The 22,452-nt window shown below is 42.3% G+C and overlaps 1 protein-coding gene across 1 annotated transcript in view; it reads right to left on the bottom strand.

Moving 5' to 3' along the window:
• WWC2 (WW and C2 domain containing 2) overlaps window positions 1–22,452 on the bottom strand; it is a 198,940-nt gene that overhangs the window by 86,397 nt on the left and 90,091 nt on the right. The window contains exons 2-4 of the mRNA XM_028099772.2: window positions 14,558–14,667; window positions 3,272–3,475; window positions 2,390–2,466 (exon numbers count right to left, since the gene is read on the bottom strand). Coding sequence (XP_027955573.2) covers window positions 2,390–2,466; window positions 3,272–3,475; window positions 14,558–14,667 — 391 coding nt within the window. The remainder of the gene's footprint in view (window positions 1–2,389; window positions 2,467–3,271; window positions 3,476–14,557; window positions 14,668–22,452) is intronic.

Here is a 22,452-nt window from a genome sequence, read left to right as displayed (position 1 = left end):
CAGTAGGACACAGAACTCTTCTATTAATGTTTTCACACATTAAACCAAGAAATCCAAACTGAAGAGAGGTTTAGCTTCCAAAAGTACAGACTTTTCTCATGCTCTCCCTCTGAGAACAAAAAGAGAAGTTGTGAGAAAGAAAACAAAACATCTATAGGAAGACACTGGAGAACTACTATGGCAGCAAGAACTTGTGCTAAAAACCCAAAAGGTAAGGAAAGCCCACAGTCAGTATCCAGACTTGGTGTTGTTTTTCCTTTGGAGGCATTTGAATGTAGAACAGAGAAGCTGACAAGTTGGGAGAACACAGTGACTGAAGCCGGAGGTACAGAGAGCTAGCTACTGGTGGTCGCACAGAGCTGAGAGGTTCAGGGGAGACATCTGGAGTTTGGCTTCCAATGAGCAGGAATGGAATATCCCCATAAAATATCCCCAAAGTTCAGGTGGGATTTTGAAGAGCTCTGCCGTAAGAGAAAGGGTGAAGTGGAAAGAGACCCACTCTTTGAAAAGGAATGAAGCCCAGACTGCAGATACCTTGGACCATGACTGAATTACAATTACCTGCCCCTGGCCTAACTGCCCATTAAGAAGCAACACTAAATCCTCTCTGAAGGATGACAAGATCATCCCAAACCTCAAATTATCCTTATACTTCTCCATACATAACATATGGCTCTTAATAAAAAAGTAATCAGCTCTAAGAAGCTTGACCAAATAGTGACCAAAAGTCATGAGAAAAAAAACAGACCAAATCGAAGAATTCAACATATAGGAAATCTACACACGGCATTAATAAAGACATGGAATTTAAAAGTAACTGTGATTATTTTGTTCAAAAAAATTACATATCCAGGGCGCCTGGGTGGCTCAGTTGGTTAAGCGACTGCCTTCGGCTCAGGTCATGATCCTGGAGTCCCGGGATCGAGTCCCGCATCGGGCTCCCTGCTCAGCAGGGAGTCTGCTTCTCCCTCTGACCCTTTACCCTCTCATGCTCTCTATCTCTCATTCTCTCTCTCTCAAATAAATAAAATCTTTAAAAAAAAATTACATATCCATGTGCAGAATTTGGGCAAGTAAGTAGAAATAAAAAACAATCCAATAGAAATTTTAGAACTGAGAAATACACAGTAGGGAATTAAGCCGGAATCAGTAAAAATAAATAAATAAATAAATAAATAAAAAGATAAGAAAATCCCCAACTGTTTAAAAATTAATACCCTCATATGAGAAACCATAGAGAGAAAATATTTTGAACTGAGAGTAAAAATACAAAATTCAAAACCTGTGGGGTGAAGGCAAAAGCCATGTGTAGAAAGTCATGTCGGCTTAAAGGTCAGATATCAGCAAGTCAGAGACCCAAAGCCCTCTGTCGGCCCCTGCTAACATTGAAGCTTGTCTATTTTCCAATGCGGCAATTCCACTCCTGGTTTCGTAACAAACAAAAATGTGTGCCTATGTGCACCAAAAGATATGTATCATAGAAATGTATATTAAGACATATTTTTTAATGACTAGAAATTGGAATAAACTCTAATGTACATCAACAGTAGAAGAGATAAAGAATTTACGGTACGTACACAAAGTGGAATACTTGCTGCAGTAAAGGCTAATGTGGACGAATCTCGAAGTGTTGTTCAAAAGAAGCCATGAAAGAATACATACGGCAGCATGTATTGAATTTTACCAAAATTCAAAGGAAGCAAGTAAGAAATTCACCTACAGTGTTGCTGAGGCCAGTATTACCTTCAGGGAGAAGGGCAGTGATGATGCAGGGTAAGTCTGGAGTCATGGTAAGAATCTGTTTCATGACTGAGATACTGGCTGCGTGAATGTATTTACTTGACGAACAGTCTTTAAGACTCCAAGAATCAAGGATAAAGCAGCTCTGGTCTTAGCAGCGGTGTGGTCAAAAAGATTTAGGGTAAAGATCAGGAAACAATCCATGAGGAAGTGTGAAGAACTAGTAAAGTTTTACACTCGAGAAGGAATGACTTGGGAACACGATTTGTGGGCGCTACACCAAACCCTGGAAGACACATTTTAGCATGATAAGGTTAAGTTCCCGCGACTCGAACGTTGATTTAATATACTAAATATACTAAGTATTTTGTAAATGTCATATTAATATTACGAGGTATATATAATACACTTAACCTACTGCAGATAACAGAACTGCCGAGTAGTGGGACACGTGCCTCTATAACGAGGACATTCTCAATCACTGAACATGTGGTCACAAAGGTAGGCCGGCCACCCTCCAGGGGCAAAAGTGGAGGAGGTTCCTACACCAAATGGAGAGGACAGGTGGTCAATGAAGCCCCTCCCATCACCTTCAGATTCTATACATATGTTAAACAGAGAACCACAATTTAAAAAAAAAAAATCTTACCCTTAATCGTGTAGTGGAGATCTCCGCTTTTAAAATATCGGGATCATATTTAGTACTGGATGAAGATCCTGAGAATACTTTTCGGAGAGAGAGAAAAAAAAAAAAGTAACTTTTACAAGTTGTATAACTTGCTCTCGGCTTGGAATTTACAAACTCTAAAAGCAAGATTTACATGCTTCTGTGGATACTTACTTTAGAATTCCTTTACTGTCATTCATCAGACACCTAAATATAAAAAGTAATCTTCAAACCTTTATCATTTTTTTTATAAAAACTCAAGAAAGAGGAATGTCATAAAGACCATGGAGCTTACTGTTCTCTGGATTTCATGCCTACGTATAAACTCTTCGAGGACCTGACAGCACATAGCGCTTGTCAGAGCTGTGCGTTACCCAGAAACTTAGAGAACTTCTGAGCCCATCCAAACTGCTTCTTTAGACAGACCAGCTCCAGATGATCAGTTTCTGAGACATGAGAGGGTGATCAACAGAAACTTCATTCCAGCCAACAGTCCCACCACCCACCTCCCGCGAGAATATTGCACAAGAGTAGCAAAGGGGGCCAAATTATTTGCCTTGATCTGAACAGGTAAAAATTAACTCATCAATAAATAAAAGGCAATCAGGCAGAGGAAGGAGCAAAAACCAGAAGGGATTCATCCTCCACAAATGAGGGGGGTGGGGACTTCTGTCTGGAATGGAGTCGAGGGCTTTTGCCGAGAAGTCTGTGGGGTGCCCTCACCCCCTCTCGTGGCTTCTGGGGGCTCTTTCTGCCTAGAAAGGAGCAGGACTCAAAATGAAACTCCACTGAAACCCAAGTGGCCTTCCCTTAGCTACACTTCGGTCCCCATTTCCAGAGTCTGAGCAGTCACGCTCTACTTACAGCTTGTGTGAGAACTTGACTTCTCCTTGTAGGCATCATTTAATCGTACGTATTCATCGAGGGCCAAAGCGAGTCTTTGCTCTTTCACGTGGTACAGCTCCTTCTGCGTCCTGAGAGCATCCTGAGCCACTGAGAGATAGTCCTTGAGCATCTTCTCCTGCTCCCCCCTCCACTGTTTTCGCGGATCTTCAATCTGTGTGGTTTCTGAAAATACATTAGGTGGGTTATTCTTTAGGATTTAAGGATTTTTTTTTTTTTGGATGATTTAAGCTTTGAAAAAAAAAGTGCCTAGCTTTAATTCTTATCTCCTCTAAGCAGTTCATTAGTATTTATGAAGTGACCTCTCCAGAAATCTGATACAGTTGTTGCTTGATTTTACCCAGTGGCTCTGCCACATCATCCACCCCCTTTCAGATCCTTTTTAACAATTTATCCTCACTGTGAAGCCATCGTACACAAAGTTGCCAAAGTAAGCTTCCTTAGCCGGGATCCGGCCATTCGTCTCAAGAATTCTCTGCCTCCCCAATACCTAGAGAATAAAAACCAAATGATTTATGCCAGCATTCAAGGTCCTGTGTGATCTGAACCCAATTCACATCCCATGGCACATGTTTCCCCTTACTTAATACAGGATACTCTTGCCCTGTTGCCCTCGACATCAGCACTACTCAAAGTCTCTGCTGGTCGACCACACGAGTCCCAAACTCTGTTACATGTCCACCACAACCAGTACAGAAATCACGAGATAACACTTTGAAATGTTCATAGCAATTTCATACAGTTATTGTATATTGTTGACTCTACTAATATTTGGGCTCGCATTTTATCCCTTTTTCCCATTTCTCAAATAATTCATTTTTATTGAATTTTACAAAAATATCAGTCAGTCCATAGTGGACTTGAACATTAAAAACAAACCAAAAACTAAAAAAAACGAACCAAACCTTAGTCCTGGTTGGAGAATACTCTAAGGCACAGTTCTTGGTTCTGCCCAGAGAGCTCTTGAGGAAAAAAAAAAAAAAAAAAAATCCCAGCCCAATGAGAGTTTCTGTGGGAAGAACCCACGCAATGGTAGGTTTAAATGTTGCACAGGAGACTGCAATGAGCCCTCCTCTGCAATGGCTCCCAAGCTGCCTTCTCCATGAAATTATTCAAACTATCCAATCCTGAGCTTGCTCAAACTTGCCTACCCGGCCTCGCCCATTCCTCCAACAGAGGCTCTGGCCTGCAATCTCTCCTTCACTCCTGCCTCCCGACAGACCTAGCAGCTTCCCACTGTGGTCCAGCGAGGGTGGTGCACCCCTTCCCTTAGGAACTGGGAGTAATACAACTTCCTTTGATGGGTGCTGACGGCTCCGTGCTACCGTTCCGTCACCTCTATAAATCAAATCACTTACTATCAAAACAGTTGGGTCATATGGGTTGGCCACTGCATGAATATGAGAACCTGCTCCTGGTTAAATGAGGACAGGAAAATTAATTTATAAATTTGCTGGAATGTCCAGGGACATACACTATGTTTAAAATGTTTTTGCATGTGAATCTCAGTCTTAATGTCCATGTTTCTGGCTGGCCCCAAAGGCTGCAACCTTTGTTGTAGGGTTTTAAGTCAAAACCCAGACAATGATATGAGGTGATCTGATGTGGACACAAGAATCTTTAGGGGCCAGGCTGATTCCGAAAATGTCTAACTACCCTGGTCTCTAAGGGTAAGGGATAACACTAAACTGAGGTGGCTCGGGCTGGGAAGCCTGGGTCCCCTCAGGGCTTAGAGAGGTCCTGAGTGATTAACAAAAATGGCCTGGGTCAGCCAGACACACTGGAACCACTGCCTCAGGCCAGGAACCCTCACTTCACAGCCACTGGGAACAAAAGGTGAGCTTCCTCTACCGTAGTATTTTGAACGCTCATTTTTAAAGATGTATTTCAACACACAAAAGAGGCATATCTCATGTAATTATGAGAAAAAAATATGCTTGGAGTCAATGCCTAAAGAGATGCAGGAGGGAACAATCCTGATCGGACAGCCCCTCCAGCCTTGATGGACATCAGCACAGTGGGGCAGCCTCCCCATCTGGAGAATAAGGAGAATGGGCAGCTAACAGCCAATAAGAGCCGAAACTTCTCAGTTTAAGATATTCATTATAACTCAGGTCTCTAGCTATACAAACATGTAATATTTATATTCGTTTCCAACATATAACTGCAAGCTGACTCAACGTACAGAACTCATCCTCTACCAAATGGAAATTTATGGTCTTAAAAAAGTTTTCCCAAATGTGGCTGACCTGCAATAATCCTCACCTCCTCATATTCTTGCCCCACGAATACGGGCTAGACCTATGATCTGCTTCGAATGAGTACGTGAGAGAGGACATGATGGGTAGGACCTGGGGCTAGATTACCAAAGGCTATGGCTGCCACCTCGTGCATGCCCTCCCTCCCTGGCGCTTCTTGACATTCTTGCTATAATGAAGCCAACTGCCATGCTGTAAGCTGGCCTCTGGAGAGGCCCATGTGGCAAAGAATGGGGGGGCCTCTGGCCCACAGCCAACAGGGAACTGAATCCTGCCAACGACCACCTGAGTGAGCGTGAAAGTGGATCCTTCTCCAGTTGTGCCTGGCTACCACCTTGAGGACAGCCAGCCTGTGAGACCGTGAGCTAGAAGATTTCACTGAGCCTTGCTTGGATTCATGACACACACGAACCATGAGGTAATAAATGTATTTTGAGCCACTAAGTTTTGAGATAATATGTTACAGTGAGATACAGAACTAATAAACTAGACAACCAAAGGGATACTACAAACGCAAAATGCATATGAAAAATGTGAAAAATCTGTAAGTTATAACAGAGTAAGGTATGTACTCCTAGTTTTCTCTCAATACCTTCAGAAGTGTCATCCAATCATCTTTTCCCTACATATTGGGGAACTGACATACTTTCCACAAGATACCTGTTCAACAGTTAAATTGCCACAAAACACTGAAAGTAACACAGACTGACAATGAAATGAATAAAGTATAATAATAATAATAATAATAATAATAATAAACGATCAGCACTGGAGCGCCTGGGTGGCTCAGTCAGTTAAGCAGCCCAGGGTCCTGGGATCAAGCCCCGTGTCAGGCTCCCGGCTCAGTGGGGAGTCTGCTTCTCTCTCTCTGCCTCTCCTCCTTGCTCATGCTCTCTCTCTCAAATAAATAAATAAAATTTCTTAATATCTTAAAAAACAGGGGCGCCTGGGTGGCTCAGTCGTTTAGCGTCTGCCTTCGGCTCAGGTCATGATCCTAGGGTCCTGGGATCGAGCCCTGCATCGGGCTCCCCGCTCCGCGGGAAGCCTGCTTCTCCCTCTGCCACTCCCCCTGCCTGTGTTCCCTCTCTCACGGTGTCTCTATCAAATAAATAAATAAAATCTTAAAAAAAAAAAATCTTGGAAAACAAAACAAAACAAAACAAAAACCGATCCGCATTTATTTGGATAGATCAGCAGAAACACTCTGGTAGGCTGGTTTAAATACTGTATGCTACAAGAGCTTCAGTGGGAACGTTTACATTTCCGAAATGCTGTACAATGCAAATGTGAGCTACAAAAGAGGGTTCCCACAGGCACCTCAGAAGAAGGCTTCATAAAGCAGGATTGTGCTTCACCTCCTTCGGCTATATTTGCTGACTGGATTTGTAAAGAATATTTATTAAATGTAAATACTAAAAAAATATTATAAAAATGTGGTATTTTTGTATTAAGACCTGGTGACCTTGGGAAATCATTGTGTTAGAAAGCAATATAATTCGCATGATGTCTGTGGCAACGTCCCGTACCTGAAGGGGATTCGCACTCCATCAGTTTCAGATGTGGAGCTTTATAGACAGAGAACAGGTTGTGAGTTACAAGAGCTTATCATGGCAGATGACATTAGATTCTTGGAAAGAGTATGATCCCTGTCTGTCATGCCTATTTCTGTTCTTTCTGCTGTGCTCTGGAAGAACAGGTGACACAAGTAGGAATAACTGTCCTTCTCTTTCTTCTTAGAAACCACCTGCTGAGCTTATTATCTGTTGTTACTTCCGCAGACAAGTACTGACCATCTGCTACATGCAATATAGGTGAAACGATGTGAGGCCCTCCTTCCAAGGAACTTACAAAATATAGAAGAAATTGTGACACACGAATTAAAAAAAAAACACACGCACAATGAATTTGTCCAGTAAAAAGTGATAAAAGCTGTGAGAGGAGGAAGGCTAAGAGCCATGGCATTTTAGACACGGGGTTTTCTCTGACTGAAAAAGGAAGGTTCCATGCAACAGGCAGTGATGGAACAAGGCTCTCTGAAAGGTTCCAGACAATGGCCCCTCAGGACACAGCCGTTTACTTTCCCAGCCACCCCCAAGGCCCCCACAAACACACACACCAGGCTTCAGCAGCACCGAATTTCTTCCTTCCATCAAGCCCTGCTTTCTGTGGCCTCTCTAGACCTTTGGCTTTAACTTGTGATCTCTCTTCTTCTGAGAAGGTATCTTCCCAACCCCCAAGCCCAACCCCAGCCCCTTTTTCTCCAGGCCTGGCTAACTAGGTCCTTCTTTGGGTATCAGCTCAAAGCACTGTCTCTAGCAGCCACGGCTACACCCTTCGGAATGGAGAGGGTACTTCTACTTGTTCTCACTTGTTCTGCCAGCCCAACAGCGGTTCTTCCCACACTCGGCTATGCTGTCTCATTTCTTTCCCACTACTACCCCAAGAGGGACTAGACTGCGGTTTCTTGAATACCAGGTTAATAAATATGAAACTCATTTTGTAAGCGATGGTGTGCCACAAAGGTTCTAGGCAAGGCCAGGAAAGGATCTTAGCTGTATTTGAGGAATATTATCTGACAGAAAGGTGAGGTTCTACTGTCCCTACAGAACTCGACTAAGTCTCCAAAAGAGTCAATATGATTGTGCAGAAAATTTTTTAATAAAAGATTATATATTAAGCGAAAAAAGTTTATAAAACCATACATATAATATAATCCCACTTGAGATATAAAAAATTTTATAGAGAAAAATATTTAAAACTGCATGTGTGTGTGTGTGTGTGTGTGTGTGTGTGTGTGTGTGTGTGTATCAATATGAAGAAGTCTGGAAGGATACACACTAAGAGATTTAGAATACTTAGTTCTCTTTGGGTTGTGTGAATATGGATATTTTTTCTTCCTTTTACTTATCTGTATTTTCTACTTTTTCCCTATACACTTGCATTACTTTTATAAAAAAGTTTTTTTTAAAAAAGAGAAAGAAACAAAAGGCATAATGAGGGTCTGAATTAGGAAAATGCCAGTGGACAAGTGGCTAACGGAGCAAATTCGATATTACATTATAGATAAAATATCTGTGAGAACTGACAAAATGATTCTAAATTTTTCAAGGTAGTAATCATGAGGACCATCATGTATCAAAAGATAATAAATAAAGTCAAAGGGGAAACAGAAGAATCCCATTAGGTACTTGTTTGTTTTGAAGTCTTGGGGGCAAAATAGGTAGCAGTGTCCTACAAATGAAATGTCTGACAAAATACTAGGACAATCAAGAGCCAAAAATAGAGGCAGAAGAGTTGTCCATATGGTAACGGCAAAGAAGAATGATGCTGCAGATAAGGATGGCATGGTGGGGCATGAGGGTGAGGTCCCATCTTCGAGGATGACCAGATACGGGGACACTCGATACAGCAAGTGAGAGGAGACAGAAGGAGTGGTCTGCAGGAAGGTTCCAGGTGCAGGAAGAAAGGCACCGTCATCTTCGTCACCCTCCATCTAGATGGAAGGAAGGGACAATTGTAATTGGGACTAGACCCCCAAAGTGACAACTCTGAAACATGCAGACCATTGCACAGATTCGTGCTGCTAACAACTGTTAGTTACACTCACTAAAAATTTGTATCACCACCACCATCACAGGTGTTACTCGGACATTTGAAGTATCTAAAAATTTTCCTTATAAAATAACTTAATAGTTTATCTTCCCAGGAAAATACAAAGGGTGAAATATGACAGAGATGAAATAGGAGGGCCCCAAATTTATTTCCCTTCTTCTAAAGGAAACAGCTCCACATAAAATACTACACACACTTGGGGAATTTTCATCAAGTTTAAGCACAACATGGGATGCATCAAAACTAATACAGAGGAGTTCGGTGCGAGTGATATGGAGTAAGCGAGTGCTATCCAGTCTCTCCCGCTGATTACAACTAAAAACCAAGGACGGCAAAGCGAAACGAAACCACCACCACCAGCAGCAAGGACAGTGTACATAAAACAATCAAAGGAAGACGCTACACCGTAAGTAAGAGCAAGGGGGGCTGTGGGAGGAAGCTGGGACTCCCAGAACAAGGGCACAGCACGAAGTCCTATTCTGTTGCTCTTTTGTGCATCCCCCTTATCTCTCGTGTTTCCCATATCCGCGGGTACTGAAATGGGGGCAGACAAAAAAAGCTCCAAGACAAAACCCACTCTGTCTTGTGGATGGGGGACTGAGGGGGTGCCCACGACCGTCCCAGAGAAGCCCAGGAATGGGCTGCAGCCCCATGGCAGGCAGCGGTGGCTGGGGTTTGGTGGTGTGGCGGAAGCCCACCGCAGGCTCCTTTGCTCTCCGCTCCGTCCGGAGACCCAGGCAGTCCTGAGGAGCATTCGACAGCGTGCGGCAAGGTTGAAGCCACATCGTACTTGCTAGAATACCAGGAAAAAAGGCTCTACGGGAGCCAGATGACAGAGAAGAGAGTTGAGGAAGTATCTAAGGTGGCTGGCCCTTTTTAAATTGGGTTCTTTGTCTCCTTAATGTTGGTTTTCAGGAGTTCTTTACATGATCTGGATATGGGTTCTTCACCAAGATCAAGGTACTATGAGTATTCATCCACGATATTTGTATCAGCAGTCTTTTCCTTTAAAAATTCGTTGAGTGAAAGATTCCATCCACAGAATCGAATGTACTCGGTTTATACGAAGTTCTAGAACAGGCAAAACTAAGGCACTGTGACAGAAATAAGAACAATCTGCAGCAGTGGGGAAGGGGTGACTGGAAGGGGACAGGAAAGAACTTACCGGGATGATGAGATTATTCTGCATCTTGACTGGAGAGGCAGTTACAAAAGATTTATACATTTGCCACAATTCACTGAAATGCACAAGTAAAAGCTGTGTGTTTTTTTTTAATGTAAATGTGTAAATGAGACCTCCATTACCAAAAGAAAGACAAAACAATTAAGGTACAACTCTAAAGCTACCCAAAAAGTGATTTATTTCTACTTATGGTGATAATATCAAAACCTTATAAACAGCACTTCATAATTACCTTTTAGTTACAAATATCCGCCACCAATATCTATACCCCTACTCCACACAAACTCACTAAAGAATTCTATATCATAAAACACTTAAGGCCAAAGATACTCATTGTCAAGGTCAAATCTTTTACATCTAGATATTTAATAGTGTTACACAGAAATAGTATTAAACAGCCAAACAGGCTTTATTTCATTTTTTTTTTTTTGTAAATAGAAAATAATGCTGAAACTATACAATGTCAAGACACAACATATGTGTGGACCAGCTGTTATGAGAAGATAATACCATTTGTTCCCTAAACTACTTCCCAGGAATGTCTTTAAGATTAATGAGATAATGGACCAGATCCTTTTTAGTGGGAAAACTACTTGCTGTGGGTAATTTGGGCACTTTAGGGCACAGTAGATCCATCAGGCCACTGGGATACCATTATTGCATAAAGCAAAATGGTAGACTTAAAAACCTGTATTCTAATAATTAAGCTTTTAAATAGTCAGAAGGGTACGCTCTGAAGCGTAATTTATCCTTGAACTTTACTTTCTTCAAAAACAAACAGAAAGCTTTCAGTGTGCGAGTTAAACAATAAAGCCCTTCCGTCCTTCTAATGTTTAAGAGTTCATCATAATACCAGGTACCCAAGGATAAAGAAATGAAGCTGCAGTCACTGTCCACAAGAAGCTCATAATTTAGTGAGGAAAACAGACAAATAAAGAATTTAAATAACCCACGGTGGCCAGAGACTCTTGTCGGATGAAGGAAGAGATGTTGTCTGGATGTGACCATTTGTGGGGTCTCAGGTGAGCCCAGTCTCTGTGACAAGACGGAGACCAGTGTCCACAGTGCAGTTCAAGCAAGCTTCGGGGGGCGGGGGCAGGAAGAGGGCTACAGCTGGGGAGGGATTCGGGCTGAAAGACAGTTTTTGAATACAAATGGGGTTGGGGAAAGAGAGCTGTTATTTGTTTCTTTTGGTAGTTTTGGTTTGGTTTCATTTTGAGAGTTTCCAGTGTTTAAATATGAAGACAAAAGAACCACTAGATAAAGAAATGCTGGGAGAAATTTTTAAAACCAGAAAATGATGGGTAAAGAAACGGAAGAGAAGGATGGGACATAAAAGTTATTAAGAGGGGCGCCTGGGTGGCTCAGTCAGTTGAGCATCTGCCTTCGGTTCCGGTCATGATCCCGGGGTCCTGGGATCAAGTCCCGCATCGGGCTCCCTGCTCGTGGGGAGTCTGCTTTTCCCTCTCCTCCCCACTCATAGTCTCTCTCACCATCTCTCTCTCTTTCAAATAAATACATAAAATCTTTAAAAAATAAAAGCTATTCAGAGGGCTCTCGGGGGTGGGGGTCCAGGAGAATCCCTTTTCCACTGAGATAGGAGGGAAAGCCTGAAAGGTGGCTTTAGGAACCTTAGACTCTACAGGTAGCCAGAGGGAAGGTGAGGGAATTAAGCTTCTTATTTCGGTGCCATGAGAGCCTGGTTCTGTTGAACCAGGAGAGGGAGGTTTGTTTCTGCTTCCACAAATATTATTTAAGGAAAAAAAAAACCTAAACTTGTATGAAAGTGCGACTTAGTTATACACTCCGGATAGTCCACTGAATTATTTATTTGCAATGACATCAGGAGTTTCAACTGTTCAAAATGAACGGAATTTTACCAAAAGTAGTCACTTCCATTATAACATTAAAATATTTGGATGTCAATCACTGATAAGCAATAAAACCCACGAATAACAATACAATCAAGAAAGGTTTACTAAAAAATATAAAAATGAAAGCTAACTTTAAAACCCACAATGATGAATTCTTCATGGGATCTGTATAAGCTGTCAGGGAGAGATGTCTCTACACAAAAATCACATTTCTTCTAATCATATTTTACAGGCCAGTAAAGCTTACAGAAACTCTTGCAGTTACGCTGAACTAATGTGTGCATAAACGCTGGTTCCCAAACTCTATGCGCCGGATGTTCTCCTCCAACAGATTACGAGCTATCTGTGTTCGCCGAAAGACTGACTTAATTCTTCCAAGTCCTTGCTCCTTCGATCCCTCCATCCCATCTACGTGTGAGAACAGGACAACTTTACAGCCCTCCAGCGTGCAGAGACTCACCATGATGCCTGCATGCCCACCGCATGGTAACAAACACCCCCCATGCCGGACATCCTAACTGCGCTCTTGTCCGGCTCGCCGGCTGCCGCAGGGTTGCGGGGGAGCATTTTACTGTCCACTCTCAGTGGTCTCCCAGGCAGAGCCCCTCCTCACAGTGTGAACTGCTGGAAGCCAGTCCTGTGTCCCAACCACACTGGGACTGGAGGCTCCCAGCAGATCGCAGGGGGCACAAAGCCTTCTCCCCCACCTCAGCAAGCACCGCACGCCTTCAGCCTCTGCAGATGTCAGGCATGAGTGGGGCAGCTCCATCAGTTCTGGAACCCTTCCCAATCATCCTGGGAGGCGAGGATTTGCTCAGATTAAAAAAAAGACCCTGACAGAGAATCAGTGGGGGGATATTTTCTCAAATTTGATGTAAGTACTGTGAGCAGATTTTATATATTGAACGTTCTTAGGTTTCTAAGAGATTACTGTTACTAATATGGGCTTTTTGTGTCTCTCAAAAACTTATCATATACCTACACGAGGGCAGCTGCAAGCCATCACTAATAACCAAGCATCAAATAAGATACTTTTTTATAACGATATTATTCTTACAGATATTAAAGAGCACTATATATATTTTTTAAAGGTTGTATTTATTTATTCGAGAGAGAGAAAGCGAGCGTGAGAGAACAAGAGCATGAGCAGGGGGAGCGGCAGAGGGAGAAAGAGACTCTCCGCTGAGCAGGGAGCCCGATGTGAGACCCAATCCTAGGACCCTGAGATCATGACCTGAGCCAAAGGCAGACACTGAACTGACCCAGGTGCCCCTAAAGAGTACTGTATTATGTAAATTTTTAATATAATAGACCTATGAGAAATAGGATAGAGTATAAATCATTATCTATTACTCAAAATCCTTATTTTTTTTAAGATTTTATTTATTTATTTGAGAGAGAGAAACAGAGATACTGAGAGAAAGCACAAGGTGGGAGGAGAGGGAGAAGCAGACTCCCTCCTGAGCAGGGAGCCCGACACGGGGCTCGATCCCAGGATCCCGAGATTATGACCTGAGCCGGAGGCAGACACTTCACCAACTGAGCCATCCAGGTGCCCCTCAAAATCCTCACTTTTAAGTGAAATAAGCAAAATGAGTATCAGTGAGTATTACATGCATCCATCTGAATAAATTTTTAAAAGGGGTGGGTAGGGAGTAAATATACACACACTCACACACACACACACACACACAGACATATAAACAATACTTCGAGTATGTGTTTTAAAAAGTTGTTAATGGTCACAGCAATCCTCTGCCCTAGCCTTACCATGCCAGTGATCTGACAGATTAGAAAGCTGTTAAAATGAGAGGTGCTCCCCTTGCAACCACAAAGAAATCAGGAAACAAAAACAAAACAAGGGTTTAGGTCTTTTCCACGGGAGAGCTGCATCTTCTAGAGGTGCTAATGTCAGTCGCCCCCCCTTCCCACCAAAGCACACACAAAGCCAATGGACCTGGCTGTACGCACGCCCAGCATGCCTAACTCTGTGGCAAGGACAAGAAAAAGAGGAACCCCACTCTGAAGGGCAGTGGTCATGGGATGGCTCATGGTCCCCACTGGCCCCCACACCTGCGCTCGAGAACACTCACCCCCTACCACGCAGACAAACACACAGACAGACAGATTCATTTCTCTGTCTCTGCCCCCATAAGGCCAATGTACATACATGCCCCCGATTCCAAAACGGGCATTTCTGGTAATATTAGTCACTGAGAAAGTGGGGTTTAGAATAAAAAAATTTACTATGTAGTGTTTACCCTTTTGTATGATTCCAGATTTGGGGGGGGGGTTACTTTTACAAAAAAGAAAAACTTACTGTTGACATGATCGATGTAGTAGACGCCAATCTGTGGGTCAAACCCTGCTTCCCAGCCCCATGGCAGCTCATCCCCAACACAATCAGCAAATGACAAGGGCTTCGTTAACCTGCAACAGACCAGAATAAATGCACGGTGATTCTTTCCATCAAACCACATAGGTCAAAATTCGGTACCCTAACCACAATGAAGACGTGTCTAGGTGGCATTTCTGTTTTGTTCTCAATTGTGTCTAGAGTTTGCAGTGCTGTGTTTGAAATCTTAACAGAAAAAAAAAAAAGGATAAAATACAGAGATGAATATCCAAAAAAGTAACAATAAGTCATAATACCCTTTGCAAAGTTCACAGCTTAAGACTGGGAGATAAATCCATACAATAAATAAGTAAGGCCATTTCAAATCAGGGAGAAGTCCAAGCTGAGAGTAAGGAGGCCTGGGACCCTGCTCCAGCTCTCCAGCTAAATGGCTCTCCCATGACAAAGAAGAATTTGTCCCGGGATTCAAATCCTGGCATCATGGAAATCATCACACCAGTAACTCTAAGACAAGATACGTTATCAGGCTACACTAATTCTACATTTAGATGCTCTTGTATAAATTAACTGAACACTTACTTGAATGTGGGGTCCACCATGACAGGAGGGACAAGTATATTTTATTTTTTAAGTATCTTACACATACCAGTCACTCAACACAATTTTTAATGGAACCAAACACACAAAATACTTAGGTATCAATGTGATGTCACCTTTTGAAGCTGTTATGCTTTCTGTTTTTTTATTTTACTATGTTATGTTAATCACCATACATTACATCATTAGTTTTTGATGTAGTGGTCCATGATTCATTGTTTGCGTATAACACCCAGTGCTCCATGCAGTACGTGCCCTCTTTAATACCCATCACCAGGTTAACCCATCCCCCCACCGCTCCCCTCTAGAACCCCCAGTTTGTTTCTCAGAGTCCATAGTCTCTCATGGTTCGTCTCCCCCTCCAATTCCCTCCCCCCTTCATTTTTCCCTTCCTGCTATCTTCTTCTTTTTTTTTAAACATATAATGTATTGTTTGTTTCAGAGGTACGGGTCTGCGACTCAACAGTCTTGTACAATTCACAGCGCTCGCCATAGCACATACCCTCCCCAATGTCTATCACCCAGCCACCCCATCCCTCTCACACCCCACCACTCCAGCGACCCTCAGTTTGTTTCCTGAGATTAAGAATTCCTCATATCAGTGAGGTCATATGATACATGTCTTTCTCTGATTGACTTATTTCACTCAGCATAATACCCTCCAGTTCCAACCACGTCATTGCAAATGGCAACATTTCATTCCTTTTGATGGCTGCATAATATTCCTGTGTGTGTGTGTGTGTGTGTGTGTGTGTGTACCACACCTTCTTTATCCATTCATCTGTCGACGGACATCTTGGCTCTTTCCACAGTTTGGCTATTGTGGACATTGCTGCTATAAACATTGGGGTGCACATACCCCTTCGGATCCCTACATTTGTGTCTTTGGGGTAAATACCCAGTAGTGCAATTGCTGGGTCGTATGGTAGCCCTATTTTTAACTGTTTGAGGAACCTCCACACTGTTTTCCAGAGGGGCTGCACCAGCTTGCATTCCCACCAACAGTGTAGGAGGGTTCCCCTTTCTCCGCATCCCCGCCAACATCTGTCGTTTCCTGACTTGTTAATTTTAGCCATTCTGACTGGTGTGAGATGGTATCTCATTGAGGTTTTGATTTGGATTTCCCTGATGCTGAGCGATGTGGAGCACTTTTTCATGTGTCTGTTGGCCGTCTGGATGTCTTCTTTGGAAAAATGTCTGTTCATGCCCATTTCTTGATTGGATCATTTGTTCTTTGGGTGTTGAGTTTGATAAGTTTTTATAGATTTTGGATACTAGCCCTTTATCTGATATGTCATTTGCAAATATCTTCTCCCATTCTGTCGGTGGTCTTTTGGTTTTGTTGACTGTTTTTTGTTTTTTTTTTTTTTTTTGCTGTGCAAAAGCTTTTTATCCTGATGAAGTTCCAATAGTTCATTTTTGCCCTTGCTTCCCTTGCCTTTGGAGATGTTTCTAGGAAGAAGTTGCTGCGGCTGAGGTCGAAGAGGTTGCTGCCTGTGTTCTTCTTTAGGGTTTTGATGGACTCCTGTCTCACATTTAGGTCTTTCAACCATTTTGAGTCTATTTTTGTGTGAGGTGTAAGGAAATGTCCGTTTTGGAATTACCAGAAATGCCCGTTTTGGAATCGGGGGCATGTATGTACATTGGCCTTATGGGGGCAGAGACAGAGAAATGAATCCTGCATGTGGCTGTCCAATTTTCCCAACACATTTTGTTGAAGAGACTGTCTTTTTTCCATTGGACATTCTTTCCTGCTTTGTCGAAGATGAGTTGACCACAGAGTTGAGGGTCCATTTCTGGGCTCTCGATTCTGTTCCGTTGATCGATGTGTCTGTTTTTGTGCCAGTGCCATACTGTCTTGATGATGACAGCTTTGTAATAGAGCTGGAAGTCTGGAACTGTGATGCCGCCAGCTTTGCTTTTCTTTTTCAACATTCCTCTGGCTATTCGGGGTCTTTTCTGGTTCTATATAAATTTTAGGATTATTTGTTCCATTTCTTTGAAGAAAGTGGATGGTATTTTGATGGGGACTGCATTAAATGTGTAGCTTGCTCTAGGGAGCATTGACATCTTCACAATATTTGTTCTTCCAATCCATGAGCATGGAACGTTTTTCCATTTCTTTGTGTCTTCCTCAATTTCTTTCATGATTATTTTATAGTTTTCTGTTAAGCTTTAAAATGAATGAGGGAAACCACAGTTTCCTAAGCAGACTATGGGTTTCAAACTTAATGTTGGGTTGATTTTTCTCTCTCACTTTCTTCATTTTTGATTTTGAGATTTTCCTTGGCTGTTAGAGCAGCCCAGGTAGGCTAACAGTACAGGTTGGTGAATGTCCTATTGTCGGGTGGCCAACATCAGTGGACATACCTTCTGATTTAGCACACGGGCACCACCATCGACACAGTTCCTACATACAGAATCACCTGGAATCCCATTTATCCATGCTAATGAATATCAACAATGTCATAGTTCAACTGAAATACAGCTCACTTCCAGAATCTCATCATCCATCAGAATGACAAACTGTGTCACCTACCCTTCAGAATGCTGGGAGATCAATACGTAAAGGACGGAAACCCTTTCTTCCCAGGCCTCGCCTACAACAGCCCCCTCCAAGGACATAAAATACCAGTGGATGAAAAGAAGGGAGTGTCTCCTTTACTCTCAATGTTCCCAGAGCCCGAAATCTGCTTCTGGGGACACTGGCCTTTGAAACCAGTTCAGCTGATGGAAGTAATAAGGAGACCAAGCAGCTCTGCCCCTGAGACACTAGGAAGACCACCTTACTGGGAGCCTCCATCTACCCCAGGCTCCTTCTCTTTTAAGTGGTGATCACACCCCCCTATCCTCTCCCTGCAATTTAACTGCCTCTTAGGATTAATGTGAGATTAAAAAGGAAATAACTTAGAACAGTGTCAAGGACATGGTAAATAGTCACCAGATGTCAGAAATTATCAATACAAGTGCAACACATGAATTCTCTAATTTGTTCTTCACACGAACGGAGTCAGGCAGTAGTTCTCAACGTACGGTATTCACGGCCAGCAACATCAACATCTGGGCACTGGTTAGAAATAAATTCTTGGGCCCTTAGGCAGAGTCCTACAGAATCAGAAACTCGAGGGCCCACCAATGCATGTTTCATCAAGCTCTCCAGGTAATTATTTCTATAATTTGGGAACCACTGGCTCAGAAGGTAAGAGCCTGAAATTTGGCATCAGAGATCTGCTGGGTTCAATTCCTTGTCTGCCACTTACCTGCTGGAGAACCTAGGGCAGGTTACTAACCTTAAAAACCCCTGTTTCCAAATTGTTTTTTTAAAGGGGGGAGGGCGGATCGTGAAGTTTAAATGAGGATTAAACAACATAATGGTCGATGAATGGGAAGCTTCAGTATATATTAGATGAGTGAAATGAGCTCCAGCCATGTTAGGTAATGCACCCAATAATACGGCAACTCATCAGATTTACTTTGCAAACCTGGAGTCAATTTGAACCCAATCCAAGTCAAAAAACCGTGCTCTTAGTTGTGCTTAAATTCCATCGTATATCGTAAACTGCCCAGGAAAATTGATAAAGGAATTAGATACGACATCAAACAAACCCCAAACCACAGGAAGTGGTCTTGCCTTCATACATTGTCTGTAAGACTGACCTCTGACTCTGTTGATAAAGCTGATTATTAGACAAAGCCCCTGTGCCAGGTTACCTTGCATATTATTCTGTTCTCTTTCCCTCTTTTATCAGTGCTGTCTAAAATGCACATGCATCCTAAAGAAATGAATAAGACACGGATATGTAAGTTTAAATGACAAAAGAGTGGTATTACACAAGTGTTATCTTGGTATCAAATCAACATGCTTCAGCCTGAGTATGACATGAATATATTTATCACTAAGAATGAGAAGTCACAAAAGCTTCAGAACATGGGTTATGATTATAAATTATGGTTTTTTTGACTACACTTGGAAATTATCCAGTTTTTCCTATTAATTGCTCAACAGATAATAAGCATTTTATTAACTGTCACTGTTCTGAGACTAGAATTACATCTATAAGTATACAGGTAATTATGAACCCAGTTAAAAAATTCAAAAGTTTCCATTCCTGGAAATTTTAATGTAAAAATTTCTTTGCAGTGTTACTTCAAAAATCAATTAGATGCTTTATTTTCTGTACCTGGATAAGTACCTATCTTTTCTCCACACTCTATCAATAAGTAAAACCATTAAAACACGTATGTATAAATTTCAAAATGTTAGAATTTAATTCTTATCCAAACTACAAGGTATAAATAGAATAACATTCTCAGATACCAAACAGAATTAAGCAGTCAATTCTGCTGCTATCCTGATAATGGGAACATATTACTATGACATTCTAAGAAGTAACACAAAACAAAAAGAAGTTAACAGATGCATTCCAAAATTAGAAACAACATGGCTTAGAACAAATACAGTAAGCAGAAACGTTGATTAGTTTCTAAATTTCTTCCTCTTGTTTTGCACAAGGAATCTCTGCAACATTCCATCTTCCTTTGATGTTCAGGAAGTAAAAATGGATGGAGTTTGCTTTTTGTTGGTTCCCCACAAAGGAGCAACATCATGCAAAAAGCCTGAAACTAACAAGAGTCTTTATGCTAAATTCCAGAGATTACTCTTTGCTTTAAAAACCGCCTTCTTTTGCACCATGACTAATGGGAAGAAAATGCCAATTTACTTCAGCGCTTTGCCAGTGCTCACATACAAAATTTGAACTTTGCACGGCATTTCCTCTCTTTGTGGGCACTGTATCATCCTTCCACATGATCCGCCATTTAGGGCTTACTGTCAATCACGGATACCTGTCCTATGACATGAGACATCTGCCACACACACACAGATTTACTCTTCACGATTACGTGATGGTGAATGCTGCGTGTGCACAAGCACAAATCCCAAAGCACTGAGTTTGTACTAATTGCACCGAAAGAAACGGCACTTGACAGAGAAAGCCATTCTCGGGTTAATAAAACTCTCGCCACAGTTCAAGTCCCCCAAATGTATAGTTTCGCGTGACTGCGGAAGGTCTTCCCAGTTGTTTTTGCTTTGTGGTGTCTGTGGCTCTCATTGTTGGGCTCGGTCAAAGCAGAGTTCATGTTGAGAGCTGTCTAGGACTACTACGGGATCTGCCCACACAAACAGCGCTGAACTGCTACAGAGGCCTGACAGAATATTAACTTATAATGATGTTAATTAGGCTCCTCAACACGTCTATCTGTTTCTGTCGCTATACTAGTCAGGGGAAGTAGCAAAGGGACAGAAAGAGGCGGAATCATAGAAAAGGGTGAACGGTGGCAGCAAGAAGAAAACGGCTCCTAAGACAGACCACTTCAGAGAAGGGTGATGAAGTTACCTTCGTATCTTTGAGGAAATTAGCTTAAATTCTTCAAAACAAGCCATATTAGACAGGAGAACTGCCAGACAGGGACGGCCCTGAGCCCAGTACACCGGGCCAAGGAGGAGCCTGGGGCGCCGTGATTTAAACGGCTCACCCAATGTTTCGCAGCTGCTGAGGAGCGTAACTGGGGGGCCCAAACAAGCCCGTTTCTCCAGACTGAGTTCACGTCATCTTTGTACCTGTTTGGGCTCTCAGACAGTTCTTCGCTGTGGTGGCCCGAGGTCTGGTCTCCCTCTTTTACCCACTGGTGCTAGTTTTGTCCCTAGGTGCCAAAGAGAACCAGCGTAATCTTTCTTCCACATGATGGGCTTTCAAATTTGGACACAACGGTCTTGTTTCCCAAACCTGCTCTCCTAGAACCCAAAGGCCTGGCTCCCCTCACCACTGCTCATATCCCTTCTCTACTCAAAAGCCTGCCAATCTCCTGTCCGTAATCCCGCCTGATTCTCCCTGCTCTGCAATCACACCCCAACAATTAGAATCAAGTATGAATCTCCTCTCGTATAGTTCGTTTTTCTCTCCCTCGGCCTACCAATATACTCAACCTTTCCACCCTAAAGAAAACCTTTCCTCAAATCTTCTGGCTCCTCTTTAATGTTCATTTCCTAACCATTTATTCATTCTAACGTAGAGATCTTAAAATCTAGAGGGCTTTAGGAGCTATGGAATAGGTTAGGTGGCATAAGGGAGATTCTGACAGACCGATCTCCCTTATGCCACCTAACCTATTCTATAGCTACTTCATGAATATATGACTGAAAGGCAGTATTTGTGGGTGACTCGCCTTTGAAAGAGCACAACGCTTAGGCTGTCAATTTGGGGACTCAACTGTATTATTTGCAAAAATGTCAACACTTACACTATTCTATGTAGAAAGAAGTCAACCTTTACATGTAGTAATTATACTAAAAATACAAAACATTCACTGTTTACCATGTACCACACATGCTTTAATACATATAAATGTGTGCGTTCAATCCTCATAAAACTCTGCAAAGCACATATAAGTGTTATTGCCATTTGAATAGCCTATGCAGGAAAAAAAAAAAACTTAAACTCTAATCCAATAAGCACATGACTGGGTAACACATACCTCTTTCTAGTCAACATTTGTGGTTTCCAGCCACTGGCTGATTATGCAGTGTGTGGCTGTCATTGTTCTCGAAAGCGTGCGTTCAGCTACTGATACGGATTTGACTCTCCACCAGTTTCTGGCAGAAGCGGCAAGAAAGGGGCCCCTTTCAAAAGTTCTGGAGGGAGAGGGGAGGGGTCTGTATGCTGAAGCAGCACCGCTGGGCAGAGGGATACACTGTGGCCGTCTATATGGCCTGAGGAGCTCCTATTAAGGCGGCAAAGGCTACGTGCCCCCACACAGGCCTTCACATTGTCCACCTTCACAACAGAGGCTCCAAAGGACTAGGAGGTCAAGTACAATCACAGAGAGAGCAAAAGATATGGATCAGGGACACACAACTCCTACGTTCTTTTAAAGATCTGACCGATGATCAAAAGCAGCTTTTTAAAAATACTTAATCTTTTTGATAGGATCTGTAGACTGAACTGCAATTTCTAAGTAATACTATATTTATACATGCAATTCTGAAACAGGAGGTTATAAAATGATTCGACTTATTTGTTTTTATTGTCTGCCTACTTTAACTAAAAAAACAGTTGGTGCCTATAAGGCCAAAATTATGGATCACATTTCCCACAGGAGCTCTTTAATGTAAGATCAGCCTGGAAATGTTGATTCCGAGCAGTAGCTCCTGAACCTACGTGTACATCCAACTCATCTGAAAGGCTTATTATAAAACAGATCGC

The sequence above is a fragment of the Eumetopias jubatus genome, unplaced genomic scaffold (assembly GCF_037043125.1).
Source record: "Eumetopias jubatus isolate StellerSeaLion01/CBP00866 unplaced genomic scaffold, mEumJub1_p1.0 scaffold_2, whole genome shotgun sequence".
Lineage (NCBI taxonomy): Eukaryota > Metazoa > Chordata > Mammalia > Carnivora > Otariidae > Eumetopias > Eumetopias jubatus.
Note: the sequence above shows the minus strand (reverse complement) of the source record. Positions and strands in the feature narration are given on the sequence as shown.